This window comes from Gavia stellata, chromosome 1, assembly GCF_030936135.1.
Source record: "Gavia stellata isolate bGavSte3 chromosome 1, bGavSte3.hap2, whole genome shotgun sequence".
Classification (NCBI taxonomy): domain Eukaryota; kingdom Metazoa; phylum Chordata; class Aves; order Gaviiformes; family Gaviidae; genus Gavia; species Gavia stellata.
Window position 1 is genome coordinate 21,630,433 of NC_082594.1, and position 27,234 is coordinate 21,657,666.

The 27,234-nt window shown below is 38.8% G+C and overlaps 1 protein-coding gene across 1 annotated transcript in view; it reads right to left on the reverse strand.

The window, feature by feature from the left end:
* Positions 1-26,993, reverse strand: part of MIPEP (mitochondrial intermediate peptidase) — a 78,770-nt gene extending 51,777 nt beyond the window's left edge. Inside the window, exons 1-10 of the mRNA XM_059825231.1 lie at positions 26,823-26,993; positions 23,904-24,077; positions 21,835-21,923; positions 19,614-19,700; positions 18,607-18,670; positions 16,622-16,804; positions 12,424-12,580; positions 11,935-11,983; positions 11,223-11,283; positions 10,499-10,551 (exon numbers count right to left, since the gene is read on the reverse strand). Of these exons, the coding sequence (XP_059681214.1) occupies positions 10,499-10,551; positions 11,223-11,283; positions 11,935-11,983; positions 12,424-12,580; positions 16,622-16,804; positions 18,607-18,670; positions 19,614-19,700; positions 21,835-21,923; positions 23,904-24,077; positions 26,823-26,993 (1,088 nt within the window). The remainder of the gene's footprint in view (positions 1-10,498; positions 10,552-11,222; positions 11,284-11,934; positions 11,984-12,423; positions 12,581-16,621; positions 16,805-18,606; positions 18,671-19,613; positions 19,701-21,834; positions 21,924-23,903; positions 24,078-26,822) is intronic.
* Between the last annotated feature and the right edge of the window lie 241 nt (positions 26,994-27,234).

Here is a 27,234-nt window from a genome sequence, read left to right on the forward strand (position 1 = left end):
TCCCCTGCCCTGGCTAATGTTTGAAGATGTCACAATCTTGACATTTTCAGTACAATGAGGTCCTGATTAAACAACCACTTTAATAATAACTACACAAAGTTAATGTCAGTCACTTCTGGTAGAACAGATCATTGTCAGGATCAAACCTCTCCCACATTTAATGAAAGATGTGTGTTAATATTCCTCTTGCCAACGGAAAATTGCAAAAAAGTTTTGAAAACCAACATTTTTTTATACAGAATGCTAAAAAAAAATGTTTCTAGTTCTGATCTCATTTATTTCTCCATTTCTGCCTTGCCTACTACACCAGTGTACAAACAAAGATCAAAGACAAAGATACTGAAAAATCCTCAAATAGCACTAGTGTCTTATGACACAAGACTGATATTTAAATTACTTTTGGACAATCCTGACAGCAGCCAGTGGTGATTGTTACACCTTAAGTTATCTGGCACCCATAGTTTGTTTGTTTGTTTGCTAGCCACTGCAATGTCATAGAAGTCACAAAGAAAGTGGTTAAAATATGATACTATAAAGCAATTATAATAATCAATAACAGTTCAAAATGAGTATGGGGTATTGAAAAAAAGCTACTGCTCCAGGAATTGGATAGTACATTCTCAAAAATCTTTCTCTAATACCAGTCTATACCCACTAAGCAGTAATCATGCCAGACACCAAAACACAGATTTAATTCACAAGTTTTTAATTTGGTCCTACCTCATACAAGAACTCTCTTTTCACAAATCAAGGAAGACCAACTATCATTGAAGAAAGCCTAACCCCAAACTTGCACTGATTCCAGGAAAACTCTCTTTGAGCTTATTTAGGAATAGAAATTAGCCAAAACCTCAGCTATCTGAAGCTCATGTCCTATAACCAAAAACTCAGTTCCTGGAATTATTATTAATAGATGACCTTGCCTTTCAGTGGCAAGAGCAAGCACTCTTTTCTGAGCCCTCACCTTCATGACTGAATGCTACTCACTGCAGAATGAAAGGAGTGACGCTAGGTAAGACTAGAGAACAATGGAGAAAAGGGAAGAAATTAATTTAGAAGACTTGAATCTTTCCCAAAAAAAAGAATACCCAATGAGCAGAACAGGAAATCCTACAATCTCTACTAGATCTGTAAAACTGAAGTCTGGCTGGAGGGTGTGGGTGGAAAAGCATTTGGAAGAGTTTACAAACTACATACTCCCTTATTGAAGATTTTTGCTTAATTCCAGGCACTCAAACGGTAGCAGCCATTAGCAACTTCATTGTTTCCAGATGACAGTAAAAAAGCATCTGTTTGCTGATTACCCAAGCTCAGTTCTTCACAGCTTCATCACCTCAGTGAAACTGCAAGAACACAACATTTCCCAGGCACAGTATTTCAGTGTTCAAATTCATGCTAATCTAAAACACCATAGCACAACTTCTCGGCAGCAATGGGGACTGTGATTGTGACAGCAAGCCAAACTTCTCTTCCTTCAGCCCTTTGAATGAAATTTCTAATGCTGTTCAAGGGTCTCGGGTTGTATCTTCAAAACACTTTCTGACCCGGGCCAGATTATCTACAAGACCACATAAAACTCCAAGATGAAGACTTCTATCAATACACTCCTTTAGCACTTTAAACTGCCCTGTAAGAAAGATAGAGCTTGTCTGTGTAGGATGCAGAGCCTTTTTGAGACCTGATCCAAGACTGTAAAATGAATTTCTCCTGAAGCTAAAGAGGAAACTCAAAGTTCACCATCTTCTATCCCAGGTGCATGGTGTTTCTTTGATCATTTTTTTCAATTGTGAAACCAAGTGTATTTGAAAATATACGGAAAAGCCTCCCAACAAAACCCTACCAAAACAAGGCATTCCACTGCACATTACTTCTCTATTGATAGAGCACAAGGAGAAAAACTTTAGTTAATGAATTAACTGATAGCGACTGACTCTATATAAAAAGGAGCAGAGTTTCCAAAGTACTACAGCTTAGCCTGCCCCTGAACTGCTCACTGGTCAGAGCAAAGCAACCTTCATAATCTACATGTTAATAACTGTTTATGACCCTACGTACATATAATTATTTTTATTACACTATATGTTAAAGTAACAGCCATTTTAAGAATCACTTTATGCATCATTTTCAAGCTGTTATCAACTGTGAGCTTAGATTGTTGTCTAGCTTTGCTCCTTCTATTTAAAGCAAATAGTAAAAAATAAAAATAAATCAGCAAGAAGCAGCTGCTTTCATATGAGCACACTCTTTCTGGTCACTCTTTGGCAAGCTGCCTCTACATTTATTCAGCCAAGTTACAATTTTTATCTCCAACAGGAAGTGCATTCAAGTATTTTTGGGAAAAGAAATCAGAAAGGAAGTTATTACGACCCATACTGAACTATGCTAACAGGCATTCTGTTACCAGTAAAATTTCTGCTAAGGTTACTGCTATTAGCAAGAAAGGTTAATGTTCTGGAGACAAACAGCTAAAATCTGCGTTGGAAACGAACTGGAGCTCCATTTGGCAGGAACAACTGCAGAAAGTGCCTGAAGACAGGTTTTCTTGTATGCTGTAAGTTGCAGCTTGCTTGCTGCACCAGCTGAACAGACAGGCAGAATTCAATGGGGAGGATGATGCACATGGCATACTAACGTCACTAGCAGAACATTGTGCTGCTGTCTCCAAAGCTGGCAAATACATGGAAACATGGTTACAGTACTTCCTAAGGAAGAAAAAACATTCAGGTCAGCTAAGCAAGCCAGAGCAAGAATCAAATATCCTGTGGGGATACCCTTTCACTTAAATTGTGAGTTCTGGGCCCCAGCAAGGTGATTCAGACTGCTTCCAGTAGGTACCTAGGATGCCTATGTCACCAGAGAAAGGCAGACACAAATACAATGCCACTCTCAGGCTCAGCAAGGTACCAACTAGAGCTAACTAGCAGAAGTCTTGAGCTCAGCTATGAGCTCTTGCTCCTCTCTGGAACTTAGGCTTCCCTGACTAGACTGCATGTTGTATACCTGAATCTCAAGAGGATGAACAGCACAGCCTTTTCTAGGGGCAGATGCCTTTGAAAATGCAGGCAAAGGAGATGGAAGAATGGTGGTCTGATGAATCACAACAGAACTTTGCAGAGAACTACATACTCCAGCCAAAAAGATTTCTTACCATAGAAACTTGCTTCTAGGGTATCTGAGCTCAAAAAAACAGGTATGGATTGATTTTTGATACTTGCAGTGCTACAAAAAGTTTTCCCACCTACCCTTGAACTTGAGCACGTAAATTTTCTTAAGCCCTTATATGAAGCTTAAAGGATCTGAATGCACTTCTGGAAGGGCAGGAGAAGGAAATACCAAAATTTCTATCTGCTACAGACATGCACACCAGAAAACACAATTATTAATCTAAAATATGACTTCCTGAAATCAAAAAGGCATTTTCACATGACTAGATTAAAAAAAAAAAAAGATTGCTTTTAGTTTAGATGTAGCAAACATCATATTACATTTATGTAGAAAAATAAAGGACACCAGTATATAAATCTCACTCTGAACAAACCAGTAACAGCATTAACAAATATATACATGAACTCATCTACAGTGGAAAAGAATATTTTTCTCTGTGCCAAGCTTCCAGTTAGCTACTTTGACTTAAAAAAAAAAAGTAGTCCCTTTTATTGTAAAAATGAACCTTAAATTATTTTGTTGTTCCTGTAGAATTACGAAACTCTCATGCTTAAATGTCCAAAACTGTGAAAGACTGAGAAGTACAAAAATGAACAAAAGAAGTTTGTTCTGCTTTCATTTTGTCTTAAAACGTATTCCAATAACTTAATTCATTCCGAACATCTGATTGCAAACGCCAAAGCATTTGTATTTATAACAAAGCTCAGGAAAGAATGAAAATTTTCTTATGTACTTCATGTCAGAATGTGAGCTCAGAAACTTTACAAAGAGAAATCTCAGTACCCTCCTAAAGAAAGTAGAAATATCAAAGAAAACAGTAGTTTCTTTGATGTAAATTCCTGCTTTATATTAAAGGATAAACTATGTTAAAAAATCCAGACACCTTACTTTTACAGTATGCAGCCTAGCACTGTTTTTAAAAGAAGTAATGTAGCCAAACCATTTTAAAAACCAATTTTAAAAAGAAGTTAACTGACACAATGAGGTTTGGTTATTCTTCAAGAACAGCAGGCTTCAAACAAAAAGGCTGTGTCCCTGTGAAGAACAAAGATGTAGTATGTGATTATAAATAATTATTTCTAAGCTTGTATGACTTCACTGAGTCTAAATAAAATGCAGACTTCTAAAATCACTTTCATTTAAGCTGTATATTTGGAAGGAAACTAAGACTGGTTTGTGTAGCATGACTTTCATCTATTCTATTAAGAATGCTTTTTATAAACTTGGACATTAGGGATATTTGAGTAAGAATCACTGTTCTTCAGAATATGAGCATTCAGACTCTTAACAATTACAAATTAGCTGCTTGGCAAGAATTCTTATCAGTGGCTATTAAATGTAGTCCCTGATATACCCTGACTTTTTTTTTTTTTAGAAAAATTATTATCCCTTTGACGTCCATAAAAATATAGAACACTAAGTTAACTATCTCTAATAAAACAGATTCTGTCAAAACTTTCAAAGAAACTTGAAAAAATCTTGTTAGTGGAAGATAAAAGTGAGATGAACCCCTCAGGTTAACTTAAAGAGATCAAGACAAGGAAAACACCTTCCAATTTTCATTTACATGCCAGACTATGAAATTTAATTCTCTACCTGAAGGGAGACTCTTAACCATGATTTATAGAAAACTCTGGATTTCTTAAAAATAATAATAATAATAATAGAAAGCCTTTGTACTCTCATCAACGATAAACTAGCACCTCTATCTCACATTCCTTTTTTCTTTCTGTTAATTGTAATTCATAGAATATTTTGAGGGAGGTCAGGAGGTAATTTGGAGTATTGGTTTGGTATCGACACTGTACGCAACTTTTAGATTTAACTTTGTTTTCAAATCAACAACAATGTCTTTGTCCTTCCACAATGTTTTGAATAAAGAAATAATTCTTGACACTTGAATTCTGCTTCACAGTAAGCCTTTTCAATAACTTTCAGGTTTTCCTCCACAAAGCTTAGTCCACTACCTTAGTAACTGGTAAGTTAAATGGACTTTTTGCACCTACATTAATTGGTTTAATAGAAGGCATGCCTTCCCTTGCTTATAAACTGATAGTTATAGAAAGTTTTCTTTCTCTATGAGCACTCTGGTTGAAAGTTTTCCTGGTTCTTTTTAAATTTTGCATTATTTTTCCACTTTAGCTTTCAATTTGAACAGAGTGACAGTTTTCTCACATACTCCACAAAGAGTCTGGGCTATTTTTCCATATGGTGTTCCCAACAGAGAAAATTCTTTCATAAAAGTAAAAATAATTTAACAAAAAGCAGCCATAAACAAGTCTGTTTACAAGTAACTTGCAAACCTCAACATTAGTTGCAGCTTTTAGCAACTTGAGAAACATCCAGTCATGTTTAGGTACCTCAGCATTGAACCTACCCCTCTGAAAAAACAAAAGCACTGCCCACGCTCCCCTGATGCCAGCAGCCTATGTATAGTCCCAAAAAGAAAGGAGATGAGTTATTCCTAATTTCTGCTCAGCTGGTTACCCCAAAATCCAAAACGCCTGCAGTCGCTGTGGTGGCTTCTCTTTCCTGCACAGCAGAAAGTGGCTTATTTTGGCATTCATTTGTTGATCCCCAAGGCCAGTCTTAGTTATTTCTGCAGTCCCAAAGAGACAGACCAGCACAGTGCAATATCCTGCAAGCACATCCCAGTTGCAAGTTGAATAAAATCTGTGACATTTTGGCAAAAATCCCAACAGTGAATTACAGCCAGCAAAGTCAGCCCAGCCTGGTAAGCACCAAAGGTTAGGGAAACAGGAGTCAACACCAAACACACTACGCTCACCACTGACAGTTCTCAAGAACAGTTCTGTGCCTCCATCAGAAGTGGCTTAAGCACAGTCAATCCCACCTTCAAGGCAAAGAGTTGACCTCGAAAGGTCTCCTCCAGTGTTTTTTATGACCCAGAAGAAGTCAGCAAGGCTACTACATCTTTGCAAGATCAGGGCCTTGAGAATTATTTATAACTGCAGCTGCACTTACTGAGAAGTAATGGGTTTTAATTAATAGTATGGTACTTGCCTGCACTAAAACTCAACAGTATTATTTTTATAATACACATATTAGGCATCTTCTTACTTGTTAGAAGCTGAAGCATGTTCTAGCATTCACTGTTTTATTACCCTTAGCCTGCCAAAATTCTTGAGGTTCTCCTAATTACTCTATCTTCTTTTAAGATACTACTAGCATGAATTTCAGACTTTTGTCTCCAGTTTCTCTTAAATCTACATTTATATTGACAACTATTTTCTCTGCCACTTAAACTATAGCTACAAAAACATTACACTGTCAAAAGTGTGGGTTTAAAGCCAGAGAGGCTACTTAACATAATTTAAAAAAAAAAAAAAAAAAAGAAGTAGTAAAATATCCTGTTACCATCAGTGGGAGACTTACACTTCTGAAGTAGGATCAAGTTTCCAGGGAAAAGACTTGGTGAAAGCTGACAGAAACAAAATTATTGTGGCCAAATTTACAGAAAGAAAAATGTACTCTGTGACTTAAGTCTGGAGCTCCTCCTGCTGTTCAACTTACAAAACAGCAGAAATGGTCACTAACAACTGTAGAAGCAAAGAGTGAAAATAAAGGCAATCTGATATGACAGCAAATGCCATTAAAATTCAGTAGTCCAAACGCATTTGTATATCCTACTTCTTCAGATGTAAATATCCAGCTCTTAAAACTGATTATGAGGAATCTAACAAAGGATTTGTTTCCTTAATCCTGTTCTAATATAGAATAAACATATATTTAGAATATAAAATACATTTAAAATACACAACATACAGATATAAAACAGACACATTAAAAATATGTCATGAGTTTCAGTGTCATTTGAGACAAATTGATGTAGCTGGTCAAAATCTGGAAAACTAAAGAGCAAGTAAAAGATCATTATCAGGATCATTTTGTCTAATGTTTGCTCACAACACTTCTGTTTGCAAATATGGTCATATAGACCAAAACAGGAAACAGTAAACCTTTTTTAACAGACACAGACACTGTTCCATCTAATATTTCTTGCACCCCTTAGTGGTACATGTACGACATAACAGAATGTTGCTAAGTTACTTAATCAAGAACTAAACCCCTGTGGTCTCTTTATACCTAGGTTTGTAAAGATAATCTGCATCTTATGTACTAGACAGTATCTAGGAAACTATGGTTCTGTATGTCAGCTGGGGCCACAGTGACAATAGTAGTCCAAAAGAAATACTCAAAAGCATACATTTGCTTCCCTTTCAAAAACAAACATTCTACTAAGCAGAAAAAATTCCTAACAATACAGAAATCCACCACACAAACTACTACTGAGTCCCAAAACACGACAGACAAAAAAAATGTAAGCCATGCTCTGCACACAGCGCTATTACAACTATGACCATGGCATTTCTGTAAAAGACATAAAGCTAAAAGTAAATTTCCTCCAAAAAAGAGAAACCCTTGAAGAACAAAATAATTACTCTACTAAACAAAGAATACTAAGAATGGGAGAAATGCATAATAGGTAAACATACCTTGTTTGAAAACATATTTTGTCATTCCATGATGCAAAAACAAAATAAAAATGATACAATAAGTAAAAATTAAATTAAATCATTTATTTCTATTATAAATAAATAAAATGAAACACAATACAATTAAAAAAGATTAACAGAAAGTAAGAAAGCATATATTATTTTCACAAGGGAAAAAAAACCCAAACCAAGGAAAACAACATCACTTTTCCTTAGAGGCATAATTGAATACTACAAGATAATTGTCTCAGTTAGAAAGAGAGTAACAACAAATAGCCAAAAGTCAAACTCCTGCCAGTGCGAAGCTTTGTGACAGATATGGTTCTCATCTTCCAGTCACAAGAGTGTTGACCTGAACATACCACAGCATCCAAGGGGCATTCAAGAAAGGATGTGGTCAAACAGAGGTAAGTACAAATACAAGATAAAGGATAGTGGATTCACATTTATATAGATAATAAGTGGCAAATAGAACATCTTTAGGACACAAGGTATATTCCTGTCCTCTGGCTGTTGTATGAATACTCTCAGACTCCTGCCTAGTTTCAGTCATAACACACAGCCACTGACACTATGCAGGGGAGAAGTGAGTTTTCCTTTTCAGGGATGATTACCCAGTATCCAGTACCCTGTTAAATACCTACAGTATGGGCAGAATGAACATAAAGCATTGTTAAGTCACTGCCAGATCAAAAACTTTTCCCAAAGACAGACCACTATACAGAAAACAGGACAGTGAAAGACCTAAGCCCTTGGTTTTTAGCGAAACACTGCTGCACACGATGGAGAGGGAAACTACTTTTCCTTCCCTGTCTTGTAGATGCTTGTATACCTGCCAGAAAAAAATACTCCTGCCCAACCTGGGGGGAGAAAAAGATTGGGCCCCAATCCTGCATTGTAATCAGGGAGGCCCTACTTAGGTTCAGGAGAGTCTTCACACTGATCCAGCTGCCAGACTTGGTGCCTGAATAAACAAAAAATAGCAAAGATAACAGTGCCAATGTCTTGATCTGTTTTACCTGCAGCTCTCCCTTCATAAAGCTACCATGCAATTCTTAAAAAAACTTTATTGGGTCTTTTACAAAGCCCCACAAGAAAAGGAAATATTTTTCTTCCTAATGCCAAAAAGGAGCACAATAATCTATTTGTGATCATCAGCCACCCAATTACAATATGGTTAGCTTCATGAGATGATCCAAGAAGGACAACCAGACAGTATCAGAAAACACTCCTCCAGGAGGAGAAAGAAACAAACACAGAGCCTTCTACACCTAATGCTCTAACCCTTATGGGACACACTAATTCTGAAACAGGGAAAGCAGACACTCTAGGAAATGTAGAAAATAAATAGCATACATAGACAATAAATTTCATCAACATTTGACAGTACTGTTAAGCACTATGTATCAGAATGTAATTCTTGCTGTTTTGAAGACACTATGCAGGCAAGGTAAAGGAGATCTGTAAGCTACAAGATAGTATCTTGAACGAGTATGACAGTGCTCTTCCACAGACTGCTACTGATCACTGCTAAGGTGATATTTGGAACTAGATGGACCTTGACTCTCCTCCAGTATAACCACTACTTCATTAGCACTTTTACAGAAGCGTGTCTGCTACCTGTCCGGTTTAAAACAAAAGCAGTCGCTCCTAGGCCGTGCCACAAACAAGCAATCCACGCATACACTGTGGAGTGCTGTGTGCTCTGGCATCAGCTACCGGGAACAGACCCAGCAGCTGGACATCCCTCTCCCTCCCCTGCACGGCAAGTTCTGCGCACCCAGGACACAAACGTTGCTGCGCATACATAGCTCAGTTCTCATCTGAGCATGCAGTAGCTTAAGGTGTTCAAGGAATGTGTGGACAAGGCATTGTAGGACATGGTTTAATGGGCATGGTGGTGTTAGTTGATGGTTGGATTTGATGATCTTACAGGTCTTTTCCATCTTTAGTGATTCTGTGATTTAAGACAAGGCCAGTATTAGAGCTGCTGCTCATAAAACTACTGCCTCAGTAACAAAGTACAAGAAAGCAGCAGAACAGCCAGGCCAACTGCTAGCAATCCTTCCATGCCATGTCTGTACTACCATAGCTTTCTGATCCAGTCTAAGTTGGTTTAAAAACCAAAAACATACAAATCTGCAGTGAAGGAAGATTTTTCCTCCCCCTCTTGTGAAAGAAGCACAACTTTAAATTATCTTTTCCAACACAAACCTAAAAGGTCACTGCTGCTGATGTAATAAAGGCAACATGCAGGGCTGGCATCTCATTATGTGCAAAGGTCTTGTGCACTATTTAAGTCTGTATAGAGTATTTATTTCCCAGTGTTTGCAGGAGAGACGAGAATGAATTCTATCCTTAAGCAGCGAAGATCTACTCAAGTTGCTATTTCAAGTCTGTAGAAGGGATTATAGGTGCTTGTTCAGTAAGAAGTACTATACAGTTAAAATATGAAGAGGAGTTGGGTTGTATTCAGTGATCAAAATTTATTTTTAAACATTACTGCTGCTCAGCTAAGAGCTAAAAGCAAAAGAAGAATAAGGATTTTCTAGCTGTTCTGAAACCGTTTCATCTTCTTATATCTTCAAAGAGGGCTAATACTTCCCCGTAAAACAGAGGAGCCAAAAACTTCTACAGGCATTCCAGCACTAACTGTTACAAACAACCGCCCCACCAGATACTCCTTACTTTTTCATACTGAAGTACATCTTCAAAGAAGGAAATCCTGTTTACATTGAGGACTTTCTTTATCCTTATTGCAAGGAATGAAACAAAGACACTCATTTACATTACAATCATGAACATAAGGAGCTTACCTCTCAGCCCGAACTACGCCACTGTAGTAAGGGTGATCCCATGGCATCAGCTTCTGAAAGAGAATTCCAGCTTATAGTTACAATAATGGACAACAAGTGAACCCAAAGTAAAATTTTTGTTTCCTTTGAATATTGTTGCAGTTTTGACAAGTCACAGAACTTTAAAACATAATGGGAAACATTCAGTGCTAAAAAAAATCATCAGAAATAGCATATATATCCTAACTTGAAACCTTTTTTTTAACGTTTGCCTGAAGATGGTACTTCTTACTCAAATATATACTGGGACTGCATACCAGATTTCAAGAAACACACTCAATTCAAATAAAGAGATAAACCTAGTTATGTACAGAATTAGGATACATACTATACAGTATCCAAACTGGACATGCATCTAACCTAAAGTACAGCCTTTATTTTTCAAATGAGTCTATTAATTAATTAAAAAAAAAAAAAAGTAATATTCACTTTTACCACTTTGTGTTTTGGTTATCTCAGAATCATTTTGTATAAACCAACAGCTATCTCGCACTCAATGCTTGGTTTTAATACAAATAGCAGCTAAGCAGTCAAAAAGCATTTGAAGCCAGAAGACAGACGTTTCTCTAATTATATTACCTGTTGTACACTAACATAGAGTTAATTTTTCTTGTAGAACAAGGTTAGCTTATACTATATTTTTAAAAAGAAACAACAGAAAAGCACACTAGAAAATTTAACTTACTGAATTCTGGGGGTTGAGCTTCATTTTCATCTTTGTCATCATTTCAAAATCTTTTTGAGTTCTGAAAAATATTTTTACGATGGAAGTGTTAATGAAAGATTTTTGAGCAATGGAATACAGTACACAATAATACTCCGTCCTAAGAAAATGCCCATCATCAGAGATTGACAGTACTTTGTAAAATGGCAGGCCCACATGCTATGGTAAAAGAACTTTTCCATTCTGCTTCTGTCATTCAGGTACCTTCAAATCAAGTCCCTCTTACACTGGTTGTACACCTCCAAAGCATTTTCTTTCTTACAGTACACCCCATTTATACACAGTGATGAAACTGGTTTGTGCTGTGTGGAACCAAGGGAGGCAAGAAGGACAAACAGGGGGATTTCCTTATAGATGTAAAATATATGGAGTCATGCGTATGGGGAGAAGACCAGTAGAGGTGTTCTTCAACACTTAAACTTGGCCTTCTTGTTTGCTGTTGCCTGCATTTCTTGGCACATCACTTGATGCATTCAGTCCTGGGTGTTCTCTGATCATAGACACAGAATTTATTCCAAGCCAATAGCTCCCCTCGAAACTCTGAGAAAGTCTTGCTTTTTGTTTCATCAGAGCATATAATAAACAGCACTGACTGACTTATTAGTGCAGAAGTCCCTCTATTCTTCAAATAAAAGAGTATGGTTAGAAAAATAACTTAGTGAAAAAGACATACCTTTTAGACAACTGGTCAGAAAGCTTCTCCAGAAACTGTCTTACTGTCTCTGGAAGTAAAATGGGGGAAAAAAAAAAAATAAGTGATTTCTTCCCTTAAAAGATGTTAAGTTTACATCAAAACATTCCAAACAAAGCAAGCTCCCTTAGAACAACAAAGTTCTTTTTAGAACAACAAACTACTCCATTGACCACTGTGCCATCATTTCAAGAGAATTTAGTACCACATTTACTTTGTTACATGCTGGGATAATGGCAACTTCATAATCTAAGGAGGATTGATTCTGAGCAAAAACACTGGTTCCTACTCAGTGAGTATTGCCATTTATAGAAAGCATGAGTATTACATATAGCAAAATGTAACCACAATAAGATAACTTCACTGGAAGAAGTAGGTGTAAACTTAGCAAAAGAAACTAACAACTTTTGACCTCACACCTAACACAGTGCACTTGATTTCTCAGCATGTCCTTCCACACATGCCTTATACCTGGATTTTTGGCCATTGTTCCCTGAAGAGCCCTGTGTGCAAAGGTGTCGTACCCAACCAACCGTGCCAGACTGTTTCGGCTAGCAAGCAATTCTTCTAAACGGCTCAACTGCTCAGCATTTGGGTAAAGAAAAATCTTGTAAGCAGCTTCTCGTACCTAATTAAAAAAAAAATAAAAAAGGTCACATTACTACAGTGCAATTTTTAAGGGAAACAAGTGATGCAGTTGAAGATCTGGCATTACAGCTGTATTTCACTGATATTGTTGGGAAAAGGCCTAAAGCCTTTTAACAATAGTAATTACGACTGCCTGACAATTATGGCTCTCTTATCCATTAAAGGTGGAATGAGGAAATGCAATGAGACAACCTAACAGATCAAGACTGCCAAAAAGGGTCCTGTTCTCTACTCCTGTCAATAGACCCCTCTCTGCTCATTGCCTCCCCGCTTCTGCCAAAATCTGTGCTTCTCAGACCACTCTGTGGGCTGCCTTAATTCACGAAAACTTCTGAAAATAAACCCAAAATAAAGCCAGATTGGTCTCTGCATGTCAGTTAAGCTGGCTTATGGAAGGATCTGATAAGAACCAGAGGCAGGGTCAGGGGAGAGAAAAAAAGAAGAAGAGAAAAGCCTTATTTCTTTTGAAGTAGCAAGCTATTAGTCTGCCCATCTGCCCACAGACAGTCAGTCTTTCTCCTATTTCTGGTTTGTTTTGTTTTTTTCATAACTCTCAAAAAAAAAAAAAAATCACCTCAAGCCTCAGAAAATTTGGTAAAATGCTTTTTATGTTTCACAAACCAATTGAAGATAATCTTTATTTTGTACATATGGAATAGGCTTAAGAAATCCAGCAACAACTTATGCTTGTCTTCATTTGAAATAAGCTTCTCTCTTGGATAATATAGTCAACAAGAATGCAAGTATTCGGTTTATAAAAAATATGACTATAATAATTTAACAAGTCATTTCGTACCTGTTCTGTTCCACCAGGCTTTTATTTTATAAAAAGCAAATAAAATAAGTGAGATGATTCCCCTTCTTTGAACAGTTCAGCAGTGTGTCTTTGCAGCAAAGGCCAGCAGCATACTGAGCTCTATTAGAAAGAGTACAGCCATCCGGTCCACGGATGTGATTGCTTCCCTCTACTTCATACTGTTCAGACTACCTTCGGAGTACAATGTCCAGATTTGGGTTCCGCGGGACAAGAAAGACACTGACATACTGGAGTGGGTCCAGCGTAGGGCCACCAAGACGTTTAGGGGCTGGAGCACATAACACAGAATGGAGGCTGAGAGAGCTGGGTTTGTCCAGCCTAAAGAAGAAAAAGCTCAAAGGAGATCTTAATCTTTATCTACTTAGCAGCAGGGCATAGAGAACATGCAGCCAGAATGTTCCTGGAGGTGCAGAGCAAGAGGAGGAGATGTAATGGACACAGGCTGGAAGATGAAAAATTCCAATTTGATCTCAGGGAAAAAAAATAGTGAGGGTGGTCAAACAGGCTGTCTAGAGAACTAATGGAATCTCCATCCTTGGCAAGTGTTCAAAACTCAACTGGACATATCACTGAGAAACCTGATCCACTTGATCCTGCTCCGAACAGGATCAGACTCAAACTGACAAGCTCCAGAGGTCCCTTCCAACCTAAATTATATGATTTCCAAAGAGCCTCTCCAAAGATCTGACTGAGAGAACTGCATTCTTTAATCGATATATTACTCATAGCTTCAGTAGCAATTCTACTGATCATACTATTTTCAGGACAAGAGTCTATAGATGACATGCAATGAGTATTATACCTTTATTTAGAACCTATCATTGCCATAATTTAATTAATTTTTATTTCTTACAGAAAATAAACATTACAGCTTGGGTTCTACCACAGTAAGCTCTTCTCTTTTTTGTGACAAACAAGATTTCAAAGTCACCTCGATTATTTAACTATATAGTAAGTGAAAACAGAACACTGGAGTGTTGTAATTCACTCCTGATCCTAGAGTCATATCTAAAAGACTAAGGAACCACTGTCACATTTCAAAGAGTCTAAATTAATTTCCAATCTATAAACAAACTCTAAATTAATTCTTTTTAGAAAAGCATCATTAGCAATAACTAAAATAAGATTATTCAGGATAATTCAGGTCGGATGGCACCTCAGGAGGTCTCTAATCCAACCTCCTGCACAAAGCAGGGTCAGTTACGAGGTAAGACCAAGTTGCACAAAGCTTTTTCTAGTCAGGTCCTGAAACCCTGCACAGACGGGAGAGACAACATGACTTCTCTCTTTCACTGCTTGGGTATTGTCATCAGGAAAAAATTCTCCAACTGGCATTTCTCACTTCAACTTATGCCTGTTGCTACTTGTCCTCTTGTCATGCACCACCCTCAAGAGCCTGGCTCTGTTCTCCATGATATCCTCATAGGTACTGGCAGGCTGCTGTCAGGGTCCTCCCAAAGCCACCTCTGCTACAGGGTGAACAAGCCCAGATCCCTCAGCCTCTCCTCACAGTGCAAGCACTCCAGTTCCTGGACATCTTGGTGGCTTCCATTGAAGTCAGTCCTAAAGAGTGATGAGTAAAGGGCTACGATCTCTTCCCTCAGTCTCTGGCTCTGCCACTGTTCAAGCAGTCCAGGATGCTGTTGGCGTTCTTTGCTGCCAGGGTCACTGCTGGCTCATGCTCAACTTGCTGCTCACCAACCCTCTGGGCCTTTTCCCCAGGTCAGACTCAGCCAGGCAGTCCCAGACTCTACTATTGCCAGGAATTCTCCCTTTCCAGGTGGAGGACTTTGCATTTGTCCTTCTTGAATTATGTAAGGTACCCATTGGACCATTCCCTCAGCTTCTAGGCCACTCTGACTGTCAGCCCTGCTCTTCAGTGTATCAGTTGTTCCTCTCAATATGCTATCACCTGCAAATCTGGTAGACAAGCACTCTGTCACTTCCTCTAGGTCACTGATAAAGATGTTAAACAGAAGAGGTCCTAGGACAGACCCCTGCAACACTTCTTTCATTACCAGCCTTCCAGCAGAGTACAACACTTCAATCACTACTCTCTGAGTCTGATCATGAAATGAGGTTTTTTATCTATCTGGTTGTCCACCAATCCAGACTGTGATCTCCTAACTTGGATTGCTCCATAACCTTCCTAGGGATCACAGCAAAGCTAAGTTGCCTGTAGTTCCCCAATTTGGGGGATTTTGGCCTCTCTGAAGGTGGGTGGAACATATTATTTCCACCAGTCATTGAGGTTCTTCCCAGATCTTCACAGCCTACCAAAGACAGCAAGCCTTTGAAGGATAATAGCCAGTTCTCTCCGGACCCTTGGATGCAGCCCATCTGGTCCCAAGAACTTCTACATGTTAAGTTCTCTCAAGTAATCCCAAACTGGATCCTCACCTACTACTGGTTGTTCTTCTCTCTGAACCCTTTCACTAACCATAGTGGGCTGGGAGAACTTATAGGTGAACCCTGAGGCAAAGAAAGCGATCAGCATCTCAGCCTTATCTGTGTCTGCCACCACTAAATCACCCACCTTACTCAGCACTGAGCCCACCTTTTCCTTGTCTAGCCTTTTAGTAGTAATGCAGCAGTAGTTGCTCTTCTTGTTGCCTTCGATGTCCCTTGCAAGTCTCAACTGCAGTTGAGCCTTCCTGACATCATCCCTACATGTACAGGCAGTATTTCTAAATTCCTCCCTTTTATCTTGTACCTGCTTCCACATCATGTCTGCTACCTTTTGGAGATGAAGGTTTGTCATGAGTTCCCTGCTTGCCAAGCCTGGTTCCTGATACATCTGCTTGGCTTTCTAAAGATCAGGATGTGCTGATACTGAGTATCTTAGTATCCTCATGTGCTTGGAGGATGCTACCTTTAAAGAACTACCAGCTTTCTTCAGCTCCTTCATGGCTGCATCCCATGGGATCCCACCTCACAGTTTACTGAATAAGCTGAAGTCTGCTTGCCTGAAATCCAGGGTCTGTATTCTGCCCCTCTTCTTCCTCAATCCATTCAGGATCTCCACCTCCATTATTTCATACCTGCTGCAGCCAAGGCTGCCATTGATTATTATGTTCTAAAACAGTTCTTCTTTGTTAGTCATAGCATCATAATCATAGCCATACGCATTTGCCTTAATAACAAGTAAAATAACTAATAGCATTTTCGTTAGAGTATTCCAAAGCGAACTCGGGGAATACACACCAGATCATCGGGACAGTCAGCATGCAGACCAGCAACTTGTAAGTAATTGCCTTCAGCTGTAAAATTATACCGAATATGCTCTGGCAAAACATGTTTGTCAATCTTGTTGGGAAGGTGAGTTCCTGTCAGAAATTCATTACATAAATCCAATATTCTGACGTTGAGGCTGACTGCCTTTTTACGCTGTAAGAAAAATAAAGTACAAAATACGTAATATCGTCAGACATAATATAAGCAGAACTCAAAGTCTCTAAAACCTTACAGGACTTTTCCAGAAATGAAGCAGAAAATACAACATTTAAGATTGGACCTACAGCATCAACAAAACCCTGATGTAGGACTGACGTCAACAAAATCAGATGCTCATACAGATCTATAATTTCACACAGGACTGAAATGTGAAAGAAAATGCCTGTGTTTCTGCAGTAAGAAAACATACAGTGGAGTTTAAGTAGAATTTACATAAGTTTTGCTAACTGTTTGGAAAGCATTTATAAAACTATGCCTAATATGATTGCTATGTAAAACACAGAGGAAGAAAAAAGAAGCATCACTGAGACAGATAAATCCTACTAGCATCCTGAAATAGATATAGAATTACAGTTCTCTTGTTACTGTTTGTATTGCAGTATTTTCTGGAGACCATAAAGCATTTATGCTATTTCAACCTTTCCCTGAGGAGTTTCTGATTTAGGGTTTTATCAACATCATTACAGTATTTCACACATTTAACCTTATGGTAAGATTTGTTCCAGTGAACTTGCTCATGTTAGAGTATGCTCTCTATTGCCTGTGGGTTCATAGCCCAAAAGAAAAGGCTGAGGGTACAGATACAACATACTTGTAATGTTCAAAGAATGACAAAACCTGCAGATCTGTCCTCCCATTCCACCCATACTCTTTAAAACACATCTTTTGAGTTTTATTCTAAAAAGCAGAAATTGTTTGTAGCAGAAGTAAATTTCAACTTATGACAGTGACTGATTTCTAAAGTCCAAAATGAGAATTGAAAACATTGAGAGGCAAGCAATAGAAGAAAAGTGCAATAGGCAGCGGAGGAAGAGGAAAACATGCAAAAATAAGAGGCAAGTGAAATTGTAACTGAAAGGGGATAAAGCACCGTAGAACCAATAGTCAAATCAGAAATAAAATCCAGAGTCCAAGTTTCAGAGTTGTTCTTTGTACAAAGTAATTGTAAAAATATATTCTAGAAGCATTTTCCAGGCACAACACATCATCACAACCATGATCTTCAGAGTAACTTTACCACATAAATCTGGTAAAAGAGCCTTTGCACAGATCTTTTTGGAGTGGATGGCTCAAGTACACACGGTATTAACTTTATACAGGGACATGAGCTATGAGTAGACATCCAACAGAGAGCATCCATACCACAAAGTATGGTGAAAGCTAATGGTTTTGGCAAATCCATCACTAACTACTGCAAAAGCATGTAAAAGCTCCAAGAGCGGTAATCAGACCGTGCCCAGACACTCAATTTTCAACAAGATTTACAACTTCTGGTTATGTGAGCACCAAAGGAGAGCCTGGGCACACACCTGATCCCTTCTAAAACACTCTACTTGATTAACCTGTCATCACAGTGCCCGGAATGCTGCTTTTCCCCTTCTATCAATAGGTTGTTCAGACAGCTAAGCAGCTATTTTAAATATCTGATGCAGACACCAATCAAAGAAAGCAGGATCCCAGGTCTTGCTTATAACTCTTCAGAACAGACAAAGGTATGATGAGGGCCAAACTGGGAAGAACAGCCAACTAATATCTAAAACAACATTAAAAGACACACTTTAGTGATTTAAAATAGACAAAATTATTCACTTCTGAGAAGACAAAATTCCACAGAGGACAAGGGGAATCTTGGAGGACAAACTGCCCCAGAATCACATGATTCATGTCCCACATGTTTCACTGTCTAGTCTTTGGTACAGGCAAATTTCTGTTCATATATTGTAGCCAAATATTACCTTTTCTTCATCCAAATGAATGCCACTGATCTCAAAATCAAACATAAAAAGTTCTGCCACTCGCCTAAAAATACAGTAAATCCCCGTTAAAACAGCTTCATTTGATAGCAAGCAAATCAAATTATCATTTGATAATTTCTTAACAGATTTTGCCCTTAGTAGTTATTTAGGTTTCGTGTCTTTTACAGAGAAAGATGACACAGTTACATGAGGGTTGTTATGGACACAGACTTTCTATGTTTTAGGTCCTTAACAGTTTACTCAGTGAAATAGGATTTTTCCTTTGTAGTTATTTTAGTCACCTGCATCGAAAATATCCTTCAAAATAATTCCCCTACATTAATCTAGATGTTTAACCAATTTGTGCAAATTACCATTTTAATCTGACACTTCATTTATTCTAACAGATCAGAAAAAGACCTTTTCAAATCTAACATTCTTGATTGTGGGGAATTACAGAAGAAGGAAGTAACTTACTCAAACATTAAGCTTGTCTAACCATGTCAGAGAAGAAATAATTCAAAACTATAGCTGAATAACAGGTAATAAAACATTTTACAGCAATCATAAAGTAAGCTTTAAATAAATATACTGATAATCTGATTTTGAAAGACATAACTTGATTTCAGTTTATAGAAAGTTAGTTATGTAGCTTGTTCCCTACTTTTATTGCTAAAAACACTGGTATATACACCACAGTGTAGCATCTCATTTTAGTCAAAATGGTGTTATTGAAGAAAATCTTAAAGTTTTCTTTTTTGTTGTTTTTGCAGATCTCAGTTATTCAACTTAAATATATCTTGTGCTCTTGTCACAAAGACATCTTCCAAGACTACACAACTACAAACTTCCTAACTCCTGTGCATATAATTTAGTAGTGACTAATAAATTAGTAACAGACATGTGGTATGTTTTCCAGTTGTATTAATTAATTTAACAAAACACAAGCACAATAAGGAACGATATATACTATCTAAAAATCTAAATCTATAAGCATTAATAAGTACCTGGTTTCTGGATCTAGGGAATTCGTAACATCATCATCAGCTAGCAGACGTCTCAAACTCTGACACAGTTCAACATCTGTATTTAATCTGGAAAGACACAGAGTAAAAGAATCACGCATTAGCAACAAACACTAATATTTCAGTCTCTTGGTATTACTCATGCAAAGGCAGAGCTTAATATTTACTGAAACAACATTAAAAAACAAGGACTATATTTTCAAAATGCTTTCTGGTTCACAACCACACTTAAAAACTACAAAATTTGTATACAAAGGATGCATGGACAAACTAGCATGGAAACAGGTCTTGTGCATCCAATAGGAAAATACTTCTGGATGGCATTTTGTGGCAAATATGAGCAAGTCTAAGACTGACAGCTTATTTTTTATGCACAAAGATAATCATGGCGAGAGCATAAAGGTGGGAGAACTGTTTCCTAATCCTTATTTTGAAAGGACTCCATTAATGGAAAATCTGTGCTCAAGTTTGCCACCAGCTAAATGTGCTGCTGACTGCCACTGAAGTAGACTAAGAGCTTACTATTCCCAGAACATTTCCAGATGCTCATCACTGTCCCTGTGCCAGACAGTACTATGTGCATCAGATTTGCTGGCATGTTAACTACAAGCATGTATGTCGGCCTGGATTATTGGGTGGGAATCACAGTGGGGAATGAAACACATGCATACACATCAGCATAGCTGTGGTGGGCAGCAGCCCCCAGTCTGACAGTCTTGAGTACTAACTTCTTAAATAAGCTGAGGTGCAGGAAGCCTCTGCAGCCCCATTTGTAAAATGAACTTAACAATTACCAATACCCAATTCAGAGACAGAAGAAGACATTGCATCATGCCTGTACTTCAGAAAAGGCTCTTTACAGAAGGTGCTAAATAAGAAGCCCAGCACTCTGTCAAAAAGTGGCTAAAAGCAGATATGTATTGTTAGTAGATCCTCAGGGATACCATTTGCCCATGAAAACGAACATTCAACAACAGCTAGGTTTGAGCATTTACAATAGTTTATGAACCTCTCAGGTTAATTTGTGAATACTTTCTTCTTTCTGCAAATTTTAAATCTGAAGTGGCATTCAGATATTAAAGTCATACTGTTATAAATGGTGTGCTCAATTTAAGTCTTGAAAAATCCAGTTTCAAGTGAAAGGTTTCGCAAACACACTGGCAAGACCAAAGCGACAGTTTCTGCTGAATTTAACCTTTGAATTCTCTTTTTAGCCAGCCATGTTAGTCACAAGGCTTACCAAACAAACCGACGCACTGCTGTCCTCCTCAGAGTACAAAAGGCTTCACTGCCTCTGCAACTTATTGTGGGACACAAGGTCAACCAGTCACTGCCTCCACTGTTACTAGGAATCCTGAGGGAAGCAGCAGACTCTGGGTCACCTTTGCAGTACTGCTTGGTAAAGCTTTCACTTAGGAAGGTTACTCCTGAATGCCACAGGAAGGGAAGATACTGAAAGGACACTGTATTTGGAGATTAGAGATCACCCCTTTCCACCTTCTCAACAGCAAGAGCAGAAGAGAAGCAAATCAATTCAGTCAAGAACTACAGAGGTAACTTTCAGGATTTAGGTTTTAAGATATTAAAAAAAGGACCCGAAGAAGAGCCAAACTTCAGAAACAGAAGTGTTTAAGAACATGTTCTATGACATGGTGTTTTAAATAAAGCACTAGCATGCCAGGATAGACCAAATATATATCACAGCCCTAGACAGACAAATCCTTAAACACTCATTTTAACGGAAGGCTGTCCTTTCCTTTCACTCATCCCACTCACTGGCTGGAATTCAAGGGGTCAGCAAACCAGAAGAAAAAGTGTTGTGAAATATAACAGTTTAAATCTTAAAAACAAATTAGCATTTTGTATATATGCTTTACAACAGCTACTTAACTGTCACAAGTCCTAGAAAAATGTAGCTTTGAGTCTTTGATAGGTTTCAGTGACATGGAGTCAGTTGATAACTTAAAAACTGTTCAGAACATAAATTGAAACTAAAATAGAATAACCTTTCATGAGATACTGTAATGAAGCTAACTCCTTAAATACCTGTAACAGCAAGACTGACGCTTTGTTCTCACATGCAATTCCTTCCTACATTTTTTTTTGTTGATTGCTGTTTTCATAGATGATCATACAGTCATTTTTAAAGATGCATGTGGAAATAGCAAAAAAAAAAAAAAAAAAAAAAAAAATTAAAACATACTTCTCTACCACGGTACCAATGTTCCTGCAAGCTTCTTCAGCAGCCTCTCTGAATGCAAAGTCAGGATGGGCAATCTTCACAAAATCAGCCTGACATAGTAAAAGAAAACAGTGAGGCAAAAAGACAAATAAAATCCCCCTGAATTATAAAAAAAAATTGCACTCAAGTAGTTCCATTTACACTAATATCTATTTTTACAGTTCTGTGCAATCTATTTGCAGAATTTGCATTTTTTTTCTAAAAAATAAAGCTTATTGGAAAACTATTAAACCAGACAGTGAATGTGTCTTTCCAAAAAATATCTTTAATCCATACACTTCTTAAAAACATTTTTAGTATGGTGTGTATCTCAGAGTCCTTACAACATAGAGATACTCCAATGTATTTAAATGTTATTACAAAAAATTTTAAAACCAAAATTCGCAGTTAAGAAGAAAGCACACCACCAAATGAGCGTAGAAGGTTTGTTTTCCGACCCTTTTTACTGTTGTGTATAGATGATCAAGTTATGCTCTGACATCATTACCTAGTAGGAAGAAATCAGTTTAAAGAGAAAATCCAGAAGTTCTTTTGGATTCAGAGCAGGGTTTTTACTTGACTAACTGATTTTTAGTAAGTCTCCAAATACTTAAAGGAGTTCAAAAAGCTAGAAGAATGCGATTCTGTGATTCTGTAAGAGGGGGCTGGGGAGGTAGGTGCTACCATGACTGCTGACATGAATTCAGGTTCAGCATTGATATGATAAAGAATTAAAGATTAGGAATATATTTAATTGAAGATTAGGAATACATTGAAGACACTCAGCATGATTTTACAGAAAGTACATGAAACAAGCTTGACTTTGGTTAACAGTATGATTGCAGTTTGATTGAAAAGGCAACCTTACAAATGCTATACACTTAAGATTCTTACTTCTTAGAATCCCTGTTTAAAATGCTATATAATATTGACAGAATAGGTGCTGAATGACAGATCTCAAAATTCCTGCCAACAGATAACAATCACCAAATTGCTTCTAGACAGAGCTCTGCAACGTCTGCATCTTTGAATATATAAACTTGAAAGTAGTACACAGGAGGTAATTTTAACTCAGCAAACTGATACAAAACTATTACCATTGAATTCTGATGTTCATGGGTTAGTTAGATATTGATTGATTAAGAGGAATTAGGCATAATCTACATAAAACATAAGAGATAAAAGGAGAATTAGTGACTTGACAGAGCATTTAAGTCCTTTCAGAAGGAAAAAGTGCCTGGCACAAAAGATGTCTTGAATCTAGAAAAGAATAAGAAACAAGATTTGAGAACTGAAAACACACAGAGAAATTCAAATGTGAAAACCAAAGTCAAAAAATTCAGTGACCTATTTATTAAGAACTGATTTCAGTATGAAGGCTGGGTCTGCTTTCTTCAAACAGAGTGATGCTTTGATAAAAGATATACTTTGGGCAGTTTCCAGACAGCAATATGAAGTGCTCCATTAAACTTAACATTTTGTGATACAGAATGTCAGACCAAGTACTCTAATTCTGTGGACCAAGAAACTGCAATCTAGGAAACACCTGCATTTTTTTCTTGTGTTAATAAAAGGTGGTACTGTTTAATTTTATCTGCTGCTTTTAATCTGTAAGTTCTTTATGGACCTTCACCTATAAACTTTCATAACTTAAAAACATGTGTATTGCAACCCCAGCTTTAACTTTGAGAGCAATCCCCTGTTTTCTGTAATGTAAGTGATGATGGAAAGCTTATGTATTACTATTACAACAGAAATACAATTCTGATTTCACTGTTATTTTTCTTGTTGTGGCCTTTATACTATTTTTACATCTGTCTTAAAATTAATTGGACAGTTTGACAGGATTTGTAGTTACCTATCATTCATAAAAGCCCTAGTAATTAACTTCCAATCAGTTTAATCTTCTGTCTTAACACAAAATTTCACAGAGCTGATCTGCTGTTTACTGCAGTACAGAAAATCATAAAATGGAACAACATGGTGTAAGCTTGTTAAGTCAGTCAGTTTAAAAGAAATTGCTTCAAGCATTAATAAAAAAGGTAACTTACCAAGTCTGCTACTCTGCACAAGGCATCTGAAAGCTGATCAAAGATCATTACGGTCTCTGGCCCAGGTGGTGTTGAACATGCCTTCTGGACTAGCTGTTCTGATTCTTGCAGTGCTTTGTCCTGTGCTTCTTGAAATCCTTCTGGACAGCTCAGTTCTGGAACACCAAACAGACCCTGCAGTGCAGAATGCAATGAAAACACATCATTATTACCCTCCTCGATTTCTGCCCCTTTGTTTCAAGATGGAATTATCACCACGAAACTTTACCCAAATGACATATCGTGACACTTCACTAAAACGTTCCCACATGAGCGTCTTTGTAGAGAGAAGTCACAAAATCCATCAAAGATACTGGTATCACACGAAAATATCTTCGTTTCCCAGAGCAAAACCTCACTGAGGTTCTTTTAGCCAGGATTGTTCTCAGCAAACCTTAAGAGTTCGGCATCAAATCCTCACAAACTTTCCTCTTCCACCCCATAACCTCCTATACCATCCTTTTCTGAAAGCGTTTTTTATCTCCCTTCCAAAGCATGGGCAACAGACAAATCATAGGAAGTCCATTTACATTCTGAAATGAGGGAAAATCATCCCTCTGAAGCAAAAGAGAGTTATCAAGGAATGTGAGGACTAAGCAGGAGTGTCAAAACACTGAACGAGTCGGCCAGCAGCCCTAGATATCAACAGACTGCAAGCAATAGGACAGTTGTCTCAGGCTCATTAAATGAGTCCCAAATACTAGAACCAGATCTCAAAGGAATGATCAGCAACAACTCAAAAATTTTATGAACTGTATGAACAGTTTTATTCCTGAAGTTGTTACCAAGGCTGGCCCAGTCCAACAGGGCGGGGTAAACACACTGACCTGGGCAGGGTAGACACAGACAGCAGTTATGTCCTGCATTTGTGGAAAAGAGTTAAAGAGGTTCTACTGCAGATCAAACAAAATTGCTAACACTACCTGCTAGAGAAGTTCCACCATACAGACCTACAACAGTAAAAAAATCTCATTTAAGATAAAACAGCATCTCTACAAGCAATACACTCCCTTTGCAACTGCCCGACTGCAACATGAGCATCTCCTTACCTCCTAACTACAGCATCTAACAGTACAAGGTACCTGATTTCACACAACATCCATCCCTTCCCAAACTTAACCTCAGCATCTAAAAATCACAATCTGGATTTGAAAATCTGCAGGCAAGCCACTTTACACTGCACCTTCTGCAAACTCTTTGTGTTATAGCAGTCAGACGTAGGTTTGCAGGTACCTTACAAGTATTTATCCAAATAAAATGAAAAGCTGCAAATTGACAGCTCGTCTGTAAAAGTATATATTCTGAAGCAAAAGCATCCCCAATATTCCGAGTTGCCATTTCCTATTTGCTTTCTGTCACTGTTGCTAAAACTGCCTTTTTTTTTTCCGTAATGCTCTTACTATAAGCTGGCCACCCTAAGACAGAAAGCCTTTCCTCACATTTCCCATGTTTTAATTAATTATTTGGGAACAGGAACTGGACTGAAATGAACACTGAAAAAGATCTTTTTATATATATACACGTGTATATAAACACATGCACACAAACATAAACATACATGTATCACACCACCCTTCAGTAACGCTTGCTGTGTAAGAGACTCAAGACTGGCCCTTCACTCATATCCTCAGACAGCTAACGCAGTGTCCTACAACGTCCCACAGAGCTCCTGGCCTTCCTGCTGCCCTACATCACCATTCACCCTCCCAAGTGAGCTCCTCCTGTGCAGGTAGTCCTCTGTGAACTGGAGGTATCTTCTCTTACAGATAAATTAGCCATGGAGGGCCTCTTCCATATGACACCAAGTTTGACATAAAAATTTAAAAATTACAAAAAAATGAAGCCTGGTGGAGGTCTCTGTGTTCTTTAACGGTGTGGCTGCACAGCTGCAGCTTTATTGTCTTTGCTTGGCCTCAGCATTTACACCCCACCTGGCACAGACTCTTCGCAAACCTGAAATATGCATCTCTGTTCCCAAAGAACTCTGCATCTTCTCTGTGGACCAAGCGAATCCAGAACTCATTCCCTGGACCAGGCAAATGCACAGTATTTAAGTGGATTATTTCCTGGAACAAGACTTACACAAGTGTGCTTGCAGAGGCAGAAGAGCCAGAAGTTGTTTCCCAAACAAGTGCTGGATTATAAACAGAGGTCAGATCTGTCCTCACTGAATCCCCTAGTCCCAGAGTTCAACCTCTTCACCAGCCTGGGCACCGTGGCAGGAGTAGCTGAGTCAGCAGACTAACACCTGGATTTTGCAGGTCTAAGTATCCTGCATGCACTGTGCCACTGAAAGTACACATCTTACACTGTCCAGGAACTTGTTTAGATTCCCAGGACTCTCATTAACAAACGTACCCGACTCACCCTAAAAAGAAATAAATCAAAAAACCCAAGTGTCACCAATCCAGCACTCAAATGCTTTTCTGCCACAAGCAACTGAATGTCAAGAATGATACACAAGCAGGAGGATCAGTCTAACTGATTTTTAAGCACTGCCAAAGCACATTGGCATGGCGCTGACAGATTAAAAAAGACACTGCCAGGTAAGAGCTGGGAGTGGAAGAGGTAATGCATATATATATACACATACGCACACATGGCCTCTACTGAGGCTCCAAGCAAATGTTTCAATAGACAAGGCCGTGATTTCCAAACTCTTCCGCGTCCATAAAACAGAATGTTTTGGTTCATTAGAACCAAAACAACCCCTTACAAAGAAGTAATCGCCTAACCCTCCGGTAACAGCCCGGCTGTCCCCGCCCCCGCCATTTAAAAGTTTTAAAATCAAAAATTACACACAAGAAAAGAAAGCGCAAGGCTGCCGGCAGCCAGGGCCGCCGCCGGCCCGCAGCAGGCCCTTCCCCTCCCGCGGCTCACCGTCTCCCTGCCCGCCGCGCTGCCGCGCAGCTGCTGCTGCTGCTTCGCATCGAAGGCGGCGCCCACCGGGCACCAGCTGGTGCTGACGGACCGGCGGACCGGCCCCGCCGCCCTGCCCCGCAGTGCCCGGCCCAGCACTGCCGGCAGCGCCCGCCGGCAGCCGGCCAGCATGGCAGAGCGGCGCGGAGCAGGCCCCGACCACAGGCCCAGGCGCTCCCAGCTCCGAGCTCGGCCGCAACCTCCCCGCGCCCGGGCCGAGGGGAGGAGGAGGAGTGCCAGAGGGCACAGCGCGGAGGGAGGCGGAGCTCCCTGAGCCCGCCCGCCCGGCTGCCTCGCTCGCTCCACGGCCGTCCCGGGGCGGGGGCGCCCTCTGCGAGCGGCTGTGGCCCGGCCCGGCCCGGCCTGCCACGGC